This window comes from Glycine soja, chromosome 11, assembly GCF_004193775.1.
Source record: "Glycine soja cultivar W05 chromosome 11, ASM419377v2, whole genome shotgun sequence".
Classification (NCBI taxonomy): domain Eukaryota; kingdom Viridiplantae; phylum Streptophyta; class Magnoliopsida; order Fabales; family Fabaceae; genus Glycine; species Glycine soja.
Window position 1 is genome coordinate 6,430,646 of NC_041012.1, and position 11,561 is coordinate 6,442,206.

Consider the following 11,561-nt stretch of genomic DNA (forward strand, 5'->3'; position numbering starts at 1 on the left):
TTTTATAAAAAAAAGTTTAAATTTGATTAAAACATAATATGCTTGCATGCATCGTGGTAGTTTGCTAGTTTTGTATAAGTTAAGACTTGAACTTTTATACACTAATAGAGTAAATAACTTTTATACTATTAACTCATTAGAAAATTTTGCAAGTATAATGACTTTTAATGTAACTTTTATAAGAAAAATTAGTTTAGTATAAAATAATTTTTGATAATCATTTAATTATAATTCATCATATATGATAAATTTGTTTATTTTTATAATAAATAAATTTTACAATTAAATAATAATATAAAATGTATAACTATTAAACTATTTTTATAAAAATCAACAAGTTTTTTTTATGAAATAAAAATCAATAAGTTTATTATATATAAGAATTTAAAATTGAATAACAATATAAAAATTCTTTATACTTTCAATATATAAATTATTTTCTTATTATGTAATCAAACAATAATAGCTATCACTTATTGTTTAAAAATCATTTGCGTGAAATTTGAAAGCCTGAGACTCTGTCACTTTAGTTATTGAAAGTAATAGCTATAAGTTAACGTTGTATGATTCAATTTGAAATTGTGAGGCTCTGCCACTTATAGACTTTGAAAGTGTAATTGTCATTCACTATAGTCTAAAATGTAAAAAGTTATATGATTAATTAATTGATAATATTAACATATTTAATTTCAAATACTGAAATGACAGTATGTATTCATGTTTATGAACAAAAGTGAACAAAAAAACTTATTTTAAATTTTATTATTTTTACATATATAATAACGTGTGTCATACTTTCAAAGATCAATTTAGATATTCACCATCATACGTTAGGATAAAATGGGCCAATAAAGTATCATCAAATGACTTTTTTTATTATGAAATTTCGTAAACTTGATTAATCTATTTTATTGAGAAATTTAAAAGTGTGTATGGATTTTTAAAACAATGATAAATCAAGGATGAGTTGGGTGCTAATTGTGGTGTCCACCTCATTTTTCTTAGATTTTTCTAAGTTAGATTGTGTTTGGTTTGATGGTGGGAAACTCTAAACTCATTTTGCAAAATAAACTCATTTTAGTGACATGTTTGGTTATCGAGTCCCAAAAGTATGCATGCTTGCACATGAAAATTTTGTTTGTCTAAAAACTCAGTTTTATCAAAATAAGACTTGAATTATTTTTGCAAACTTAAGTTTATAAGCTTTAATTCAAAAATACATTAATTTGATGGAATCTGGAAGGGTAAACAAAAGTGTCAAGTAAATATTTACACTAATCTGCAGTTAAATGTGTAACTAAATTAAGCTTTAAATGATTCCATTAAAAATGGCATTGACTTTAGTTTTTTAAAATTTAATACAAAATAGTTATTAAATGTTATTTATTTAATTATTTAATTTAATTATTAAATAATTAAGGTCATTAAAAACGGTATTGACTGTAATATTTTGAAATTATATAGTTTAATCAATTAAATGTTTTTCATTTAATTTATTTATTAAATATTTAATGTCATTAATAATGATTTTGACTTGGATGTTTTAGAATTTAATATTATTGATTTATTTATTCATTATATTTATTTATTTAATGTAATTTTATTATTTAAACATTAAATAATTAATATCTATTATCAGTTACTTAAATGATTTTTTATCTCATACATTTATTGCATTTTCATTTATAAAATATAAAACCAAAGAATGTTGACTTACCCAATTATTTTTAATACCTAATATGACCTTCACGATAACTTGTTTAAAAACTTTTTTTTGTAAAAATGCCACTTAGCCAAGCATAAATTTATCTTTCAATAAGTTTATAGATTTGACTTTTTATGCATGTAAACATACGAAATATTTGAAAAAAAATAAAAATATGATTTTAAAGCATTATAACAAATTTAATATATATAATAACAATACCACACAAAATATCATTATTTATATTTACTTAAATAGTTCAGCTTGTTTGGTCTAAAAGAATTTTTAAATAGTCCAACCAAATAGGTTTTTATAAAAGTTTAGGACTAATTTATTTCTTAATAAATAAGCTTGACCAAGCCTGAGCTTAAGCTAGATTAGAAATCTTTCGCGGGCAATCTACTTTTATTTCTAATTTTAGGTTTGAATTAAGAACTATTCTATTTGCACCTTTTCTTCTCACCACACCCTCATTTTTTATCCACTAAAAATAACTGAAAGTATGAGAATAATGAGAGGCTAAAGGTGTGAGGGTGAGTCTCATCTAGAATTTACAAGCTAGGAGACGGGTGTGATTTTGTTTTACCATTTTGTCTTAACTTAATTAAGAAAAAAGTGGGGGCAAAAAGGTAAAAGACAAATAAATGAATGTATGATAATAACAAAAAGAGTTAAAAATAAGTATTTAATATTAATAGTTAATCGTATTTACTTTTTAGATTTCTTAGAGGGTATGTACTTTTAGTTAAAATTAATATTGTTAACTGAACTAATATAATAAAATTTTGGCGATTAATTAAAATTATTATTTATAGTACCCTTCATTGTTTAATTAATTTAAGAGTTAGTCGTATGATATTGTGACAGAAAAGGAAGAGAAGAATAAAGAAGAAAAAATAATGAGATAGAAGTGAGATGAAAGAAAAAAAAATAAATGTATGAATAATAGTATTTTCCTTAATTTAATGCCTTTTTAAGCAGACTGGCACATACAGACACATACATTCTCAGCAGCATCTTCCTTCCTCAAGAGTCATAAATTTGCACAGTCTCATCGTTTCGCAAGTGGGTGCGTTCTCAGCATCCAAAACATTGCATATATATGAACCATCATAAATACTCTTCTCATCGTCACAATCTCTTCAATTCCTTTCTCACACTTGCCATTTTCATCATTCTTGGGTTTTCATTTTCAGCCACAGGCATGCAGAACCAGAACCCTTCTGAGGATGATTCCACCAATAAGGCTCCCTCTGATGACACACCCCATCCAACCAACAATGACAATAACAATCCGCCGGGTGAAAGCCTTATCATGAAAACCGTTAGGCAAGTGTTGGAGGAACTTGGTGGCAGTCGTGATGACAGTGATGGTGGTGTTGGTGATGGGACCCCTGTGGCTGTGGCTCTGGAAGTAGGTGGTGGGGGTGATGGAAGTGGCGGTGACGGTGGCGGTGTTGGTGGTGGACCTCCCGTGGCTATGGAAGCGAGTGATGGTGGTGATGAGGACAATGATAATGAGCATAGTGATAGTATTGGTGATAGTGTCCCTGTGGCTGTGGCTGTTAAGGTGGGTGGCCGTGGGGGTGACAATAGTGGTGGTGGGGCCACTGTGACTGTGTCAGTGGCATTGAGTGATGGTGATTATGGTGGCAGTAACGGTAGCGGTGGTAGCCCTGTGGCTGTTGCTGTGGCTGTGGGTGGTGGTTCAACGGTGATGGAGAGTGTGGTTGTGGGTACTGAGGGAGTGCAGGGGAGAAAGAGAAAAACTCCTCTAGTGAGAGACCCTCCCACTGGGAGACCTACTTGTCCTCTTTGCCAAAAAGAGTTTCAAACCTGGAAGGGCGCGTTTGGCCACATGCGTGCACACCCTGACCGTGATTATCGCGGTTTCTTCAAGCCTCCTGTGTTTGGATCCCCATCCTCAACCCAAGATCAACCACCTAGTGATGGCAAGGGTAACAACTAACTGACCCAGGCCATGTTTGAATAAGATTCACCATAAGCACTCACAGTAGAAGAAAAAATTAAAAAAGATTTTTCCTGTGTTTCATTTGTTTCTTCTTATTATGTTTCTTCTATAAGTGTTTTTGGAGAAACTTATCCATACAGGCCCTAACAATGACTCTGTGTGCTTAAGTTTTTGATGGTTTTGATGTGTCTTGATTATGTGGTTATTAAGTGGCAGGTGATGATAGTGCAAAGAAGAGTACTGGTGAGGATAACACTGCAGAGAAAGGTTCAGCATCATTGCCTGTTCGAGTGCCGATGTTTGATCTGAATGAACTAATAGAGGAAGATGGATCCTCTCATGCTGCTGAGCCTGCTGAAGACATGAGTACCGGGGAGGGAAAGGGTTCGGGATTTGACTTGAATGAGATGCCCTCAGCTGAAGATTAATTATGAGGGATGAAGAAAGACAATGTTGGAAATATTTCAATAATATAATGATATTTGTTTTGGTTGATTAAGTAATGGATTAATGCTGCAGCAGGTTAATAATGTTTCATTCGTTGCTTTCATTATTGTTAATTTTATGGTTTTACATAATATTGCCGCTGAAAACAAGTATGCCCTAAGATGTTGTTGGGATATATATATTTACATGTATGTGGTTGCTGCTGGCTTCTTATATTTGCAAGCCCTGTATGTACTGTGTAGTATATATATATATATATATGAAATAATTGCTGGTTAATTAGTGCAGCTGTTTCATTTCTTTCTTTTGGGATCAATTAAAATATATTGATGTATATCACTGGAGTGCCAAATTTCATCAATGAAGAATCCAAATACATCTATCTGCAAACCCCAATTACATGAAGATAATTACGTGAGAGTATAAATTAAGATGATAAACATCAAATTGGTTTTGTCCACCAGCTTCCAACCTTTGCCATTTCCATCACCTCAATTGATCATTTGTGAAAAATCTGTTTCATTTGTTTCTTTCACTTATTATGTATGGGTTTTCTAATGAGTGAATATTTTTTTTATAGACTTAATTAAAACTTATTATAATATCTCTGACACTCCTCTTCACCCCTTTTTCGTCCATGTTTCTCGAATCTATTCCTGTGTTTTGTTGGGCACGAATGATGTGTATGTGTTCTTTTAAAGTTAAAATAACATTAATAATAAGAGTATAAAGGAGTGGTGAGTACTCTATAAAATTAACATAGAGGAAAAATTAGAAGAATAAATGCAAAAATAATAAAAAAAATCATTGCCCAATTATTACAACACATTTTCGGCGTGAAATGGATGAATTTGAGCACATCAACTCCACACTACCCTCTTTGCCCCTATGTTTTGAACGTTATATGTTATATACTTATATGTAAGAGAAAAAAAAAAAGCAAATGACAAAAGGTTCTTATTATTGTTGGACAACCGTACACACAAAACAAAAGCTTGAAGGAGTAACTAGTCCTATACCCTGAACCAGCCACTGAACGAAGGCAATATAAATTGAAAAAAAAAGGTCAGTACTGTTGAAAGTTTAAACTCAGCAATTTTACCTTGATTTTAAGGCTTCTGAAATGGTCCTACGTCTCATCAAGCAACAATACTGCTTATGGTTGATTGCATGCCTATTGCTAATTTTGTGGCATTTTTTATTTGTCACGGTAAGATACATTATCTCAACAGTTGGCAATTTGTATATTTTGTCATTCCAATTATGAATATTCTCAACGTGTATTTTCCACATGCAATTTTTCCTCACAAGTGTGGCCATCTATATCTACAAATGATTTGGTTTTCAAGTTGTCCTTCCTCCTTATTTGTTCTAAGCATTATTTCTTGCATCACAATGGATTAATAATAGAAAAACTTATAGCATTTTATGTGGTTTGTTGATTTATGATTTGTTTAGTTACCTCGTAAATAATATAAAGTAATTATATATAAACACTCATTTCTTTACCACCCAACATTAACAAACATCTATAATTTCTCTCTATATCTCTACTCTCTTCTAATTATATTATAATACTTATAATACCTATATTTTTTTTCTCTTCCTGCCTAGTTGTTTAATGGTACATTGAGGGTCTATGAATACTATTCCAAAATGATATACTAATATTCAAGCAGAAGAATTTTGGTTTGGGTATACGTTGTGTTATTGAGTACTTCATTAAAAGAAGATCTTGGTCTTGATTTTCTTCTCACTTAGATCGAGTTATATAATATAGAGCTGGGCTATATATGTTTTAATTGGTGTATCTGTCCATCAGAAATGTTTTATCAGTTTCAAGTAGTTTATAATGAATTCTAGTTAAGTAAAAAAGTTTATTATTCTTCTGTTGATATTCTAATAGATTTTCCTTTAATACAATTTATGTTTCGTACATGACCATGGTCATATATATAATGTGCTTGAGAAGGCTTAGGGCTACCTAACCGTGCTTGAGAACTTGCCAACAACTATTGATGAATGGCGTCTAACATTTTTTTCTCAGTCTAACCGATGATTTGCTAGCAAGAGTTGCCACTCTCAAGAGTCTGTTGCCTTGATTAATTGTTGAGTTGAGGCAGAGAGTGGCACATGCAAGAGATCGAGCATATGGTGAAGCTCATGTGAGTGATGATGACACAAAAATCAACGGATCTTGTAAAGTTTAGCATTACTATATAACCTCATTCTCACCAACACACCAGAGAGGAGAATGAATCTACGTATCATTTTTTGGATAAACGCAATGAGGATTATATATTTATCTTAGGATTTTTTTTATGCTTTTGGTATTGTATTTAACATTACTTATTTTCTTATTATTTAACAATTAATATAATTAAATTGATTATAATTAATATCGATATATTAATATAATTAGAATAATGAATTATGTAATATTAAAATAATATTCAAAAGTAATTTTCTTTCCCAATAGAATGATTTTTTTAATGAATTTCCATCGGAAACTATTAGCGAAATTACTTACAACTTAACCCTTGCTAACTAACTATGTATTTTAGCTATTGGTAACTAGATAATTAACATACTAATTACTGATAGATAATCCCTCGTTAATTACCGTTATTTATTTTTATTTCTTTTAACTGTCAAGAAACATTACTAACACGTTTCATTCTGAAACGATGGAACGAGAACGACCCACTAATATTGCTATAAGACCACTATAAAACATATCAAATGTTTTTGTTTTAATTTTAAAATCTTGACTAATTTGTTTTTTGAAAAAATGAGTATCTTAAAAAAAAAAATAGTTTGTAACACTTGAGGTGTACCCATAAACAAATACAAATAGATATGAAAGGAAAATAGAAAATACAGATACTCACTACTAGTCCCTGGGTTGATCATGTGATGATTAAACACCCAAAACATCTACTATGTAAAGATCCTCCGGGGATTCTCTGAGAGCTAGCTAGGGAACATATAAGGAGCGGGGCATAGTACGAATCGCTTCCTCAATATCTTTTTCTGTAATTTCTCTTCCACCTCTGTCTGGTGATGCCAACCCAAAGAAACTAAAAGGAAGTCTGAATTCTTGAATCATTTGTCCCTCCGGCGATGACGAGGTACCTGTAGCAGCTGATGCATAGGTGAAGACGATACCTCCCGTCTGTCTATTTCCTCTCACAGTGAGGTCCTCGAAACAATGTCCATTACGGACTGCGTGAACAGATTCTAGTCTAAAGAGGATTCCTCGCGGAATAAAACCTTCAGCCATTTGCTCCTGCGACAACAATCATTGCACACTCATTACAACAGCTAAAAATAACTTTTTAGATTGATTGTACGGACGTCACGTTCTGGTACTCTCGTACATAAAACAAACAATGTAAGGCTAAGTTATCAAAAATACAACATTCATAATTTAACAATTCGTGGTAATATTTTACTGCCATCACATATAGCATTAAAGAAAATAATATTCAATTAATACATAATGAATATCATTTGCTCATTAAAAAAAATTGATTTAGAAAATCCAACTGTAATTTCCAAAAGTATGCATTAATATATGAATGCAATCATCCTCTCTGGAGATAATCACCGAGGAACCAACCACACATATACTGATCCTGATCAGTGGATGAAACTAGTGGCATCGTTGGGATAAACATACGTGAGTAATGACTCACCGCAGCTTAAGATTTGCGTTAATCTTGGTTTTGTGTGGAATACCTGTGTGTACGTACATATCCCTAAGGTCGAAGGTTCTCCTCAAAGTAACAGTTATCGACTTATAATGGTTGCTCAGATGCATGTATGTGTATGTGCCATTATCACCATATCAAATACGAATGTCAATCACCTCAATTTCAATAACAATTTCCCCATATAACAAATTTTTCACATGGTCAGTTCACCAATAAATTCACCATCTTGAAGCTTTTGAAGAAATCTAAACAAATCTTATTTTCTTGCAATAATTCATTTAATTTAAAGTTATAATTTTTTTTCAATTGATTAAATACCCTTAATTTCAATTAGTTTAAAAACCTTTAACATTTTAAATAAAATCATTACTTACAGGTAACTTGTTGAAGTTAAGGTTATTAAAATTTTAAAGAGTTAATTAAAAATCTTAGGTTCTCTAGAAAATTTCTTAATTCTTTTAGTTTTAGTTTGTAAAATTTATATTAAACAAAAATACTAATTTAATTATAGAGATTCAGAAAATCCATTTATTTTATTATAATACATGTACTACAGTATTATATGTAATATAGATTTTTTTTTAAAGTAAACAAGTTCTTAAAACATGAAAAATATAAAAGAAAAAAAACTATAAAAAAAGTATTTGAAAACATCACAGTAAGTTATCCTATTTAAGATAAGTTTTCTCATAAAAGTTTCGATAGTAAACGATTTTTACAAATCACAAACAACCACTTATTTAATTTAAAGCATAGGATGTATATTTTTCAAATCATCTTTTAAATTTACTTTATTCATTTAAAAATTAATCCGTAGAAAATCATATCTAAACAAAATAAGACTTTTTTTTTTTACCACAATGGAGTACTACACTAAATGTATTTTCTTGTTTGCCAAAGTACACTTCAAAACTTGAAGTATTAAAACTATGGCAATTTTTCTCCCAAGACAGATTCATAGGCAACATTCTATAACTCAGGCAGTGAGTGTACTCCAGTTTTGAGAAAATATTTAAAATAGTAAATGATATCACAAAATAAAATTGGTATGCCATATTAAATCTTGAAATGCCAATTTTATGACCGTTCAAAAAGTTTCATAAAAACTCAAACCCAAAATTCCATAAACACAAAAACATCAACACTGTACAATTACCTTTTCAAACAAAGCAGTTTCAACTATGTATAACTTTCTCGTTTCTTAACCTTTCAGGATGATTCTTGAGACAAAATTCAAAAACCCTTAGTGTCTAGTTTCATTGAAAGAAAAAAAATAAAAAAAATATTATGTGTAGCTTTAGATATTGTAAAAACATCAATTACGTGTTCTAAGCAAAAACTCAAAATATATACCAAAACAATATACAATACCAAGCTTAAATTTTGATAAATTATTTTTTTAGTTTCTGACATAATAAATTGATATTTTATGATCATTTTTAATATTTTATAGTAATTTTAAAATATAAATTTTAGCGATTTAAAGAAAAAATTAATTTATGAATATAAAAAATTATCACAAAATATTAATTTATTATGCTAAAGACTAAAAAGATTTATCAAAAATCAAGAAAAAACAATTTTAAATTTTGGAGACTAAAAAAAACAAACATCCCAAATTCAAAGACTAAAACATTAATTAAGTCAATGAATTTAATATCAAAATCACTCATAAACAAAAACATATATACAACATGCAAAAGAATAGATTTTCTTACCGTTCAATCCAAATCAACAGCAAGTGAGAAAGCCTTGATCTTTGCACTCCTTTGTGAACTCCTTTGTAGATTCAAGCCAAGACCAACATGACCAACATTTTTTCAACCAAAACATAGGTTAAGGTCAGATTCAAGAACAAGAGATGAAGAAGAATAAAAGAGTGTAAGGAATAATGATAAGAAAATGGAAAAAGACAGAGAATACTGGAATAAGAAGAAAAAAACTCACCTAGAGGATTTCACCTCTAAACTTCTAATACCACCACACTTAACCAGAAAAATGAGAAATTGAGAGGCTAAAGGTGTGAGGGAGAGTCTCATATATATAGAATTTACAAGGAGAGGGGTGTGATTTTGTTTTACCATTTTGTCCTAACGTTATTAAAAAAAGTGGGGGCAAAGAGGTAAAAGACAAAACGGTCAACTTAGCCATTAATGTGTTTATAAAAAAGAAATATTGGAACGGTTTCTCCTAGAAGCCTATTATGGTCTGTCCAGAGAGAGAGAGAGAGAAAACAAGGGGAAAAGAAAATAAATATAGGTGATTATGGTGAAATGTAAGAAAAATAATTATGGCAAAATACCACAATTATTAGAATAACATTTTAAATGAAATGAGCTGATTTTCAAAACAAACTTGGTCTCATAATCTTGTAGGACTTGGGCGTGTCATATAGAGAGCAGAGAAATCCTCAGATTTGTATCTAGACACAATTAAATGACATTGGTAGATTTTGGGATTTTCCTATAATTTTTTTTAAAAAAAATTCAACAAAATTTGAATCAAATAAATTTTATCATAAAAAAAATTAGTCTTGAATGTGAGGGTGAGGATATTAGAGATAATTGTAGATGTGAGGGTGAGGATTTATCCTAATTTGATTGGATGGGATAAAAAATAATTTTTTTATTAAAGTAGTATATATACACGTGTAAAATCAAGAAAAAGAATAATTTATAAATTATAATTCCATACATTACTTTGAAAAATCACTATATATGATTTATTGGGATAAACTTAAAATTTTTTATTAAATATTTCCTTTTCGATTAAGCAAGCTAGCTTGTAAACTAGTAAAACAAACTGTAAGCTAATTAATTAGATAACTTGCAAAATATACTCAAACAACTTATTTATATAAAGTAAAATTCTTTTTTTAGTTATAAACAAAAGGAATTTCTTTTAAAATGTAGTTCCAATATATTATAATTACAATTTTCTTTAAAGCTATTCAAAATAATTTCACAAATCAATGATTTTTTTTAAGTTCAAATACTAGTCATTAATTTACTAATCTCTTTCTCTTATCCTTTTATTTTAACCATGACGTGGATTTTATAACTTTTTCAAATCAATGGAGGTTGGATATGATTGAAGAGATTAGTTCTTTATCACATGATAAACTAAAGATTGAATTTCTAATGAGAAATAGTGTCCGATTGTATGTCGTACATATATAGCTATCTTCGAGATACTCGAAAAAAAAGTAACTTCTCAAACTAATTAATAATTTAATTTTATTAAATTTAATAAAAATATAATAAATATTACATTTAATAAATATAGCATTTAACTATATTATTTAATTTAATTTATATCATATTTAATGAATGCAATATAAATTTAATGATTTTATGTAATTAATTTTATTATTTAATGCTACTAATAATAAATGTTTTATTTAATGTTTTTATAGGATTTTAGTATTCTTTAATATTTTAAGTGTCAAATCTCCTGTATTTACAAACATATTATCATTGGTCCATGATATACTAGATCAAAATTTCTTAATTAAAGTCTTAAATTCAAGTTGTGTGATAATAAAAAAAGTACTTAAGAAGGGAAATCCATTATAAATTGTTAGTTCAATTCTTCTATGAATATTAATTAATGGTTAATCCTATGGATACTATGCACATGTTAGTCACGCTGAAAAAAAAAACTTTTGTATTTAATTTTTATTATTAATTTAATGCTTTTATGTAATTAATTTTATTATTTA

General features: G+C 29.0%; 1 protein-coding gene and 1 long non-coding RNA gene across 3 annotated transcripts; one reads left to right on the forward strand and one right to left on the reverse strand.

Moving 5' to 3' along the window:
• Positions 1-2,679: 2,679 nt before the first annotated feature.
• Positions 2,680-4,214, forward strand: LOC114373909 (AT-rich interactive domain-containing protein 1B-like). 2 transcript variants are annotated; one of them, XM_028331482.1, is made up of 2 exons: positions 2,680-3,663; positions 3,888-4,214. In XM_028331482.1, the coding sequence occupies exons 1-2, from the start codon at positions 2,808-2,810 to the stop codon at positions 4,103-4,105; spliced, it is 1,074 nt and encodes a 357-aa protein (XP_028187283.1). In that variant the 5' UTR covers positions 2,680-2,807; the 3' UTR covers positions 4,106-4,214. The 2 variants fall into 2 exon arrangements, with proteins under 2 accessions (XP_028187283.1, XP_028187284.1); XM_028331483.1 differs by having other exon boundaries at positions 2,682-3,663; positions 3,894-4,214.
• A 2,601-nt stretch (positions 4,215-6,815) lies between these two features.
• LOC114374449 lies at positions 6,816-9,841 on the reverse strand. Its single transcript, XR_003658567.1, has 3 exons — positions 9,788-9,841; positions 9,559-9,619; positions 6,816-7,413 (listed from the first exon to the last, which is right to left on the reverse strand). It is a non-coding gene; the product is annotated as an uncharacterized LOC114374449 (long non-coding RNA).
• Between the last annotated feature and the right edge of the window lie 1,720 nt (positions 9,842-11,561).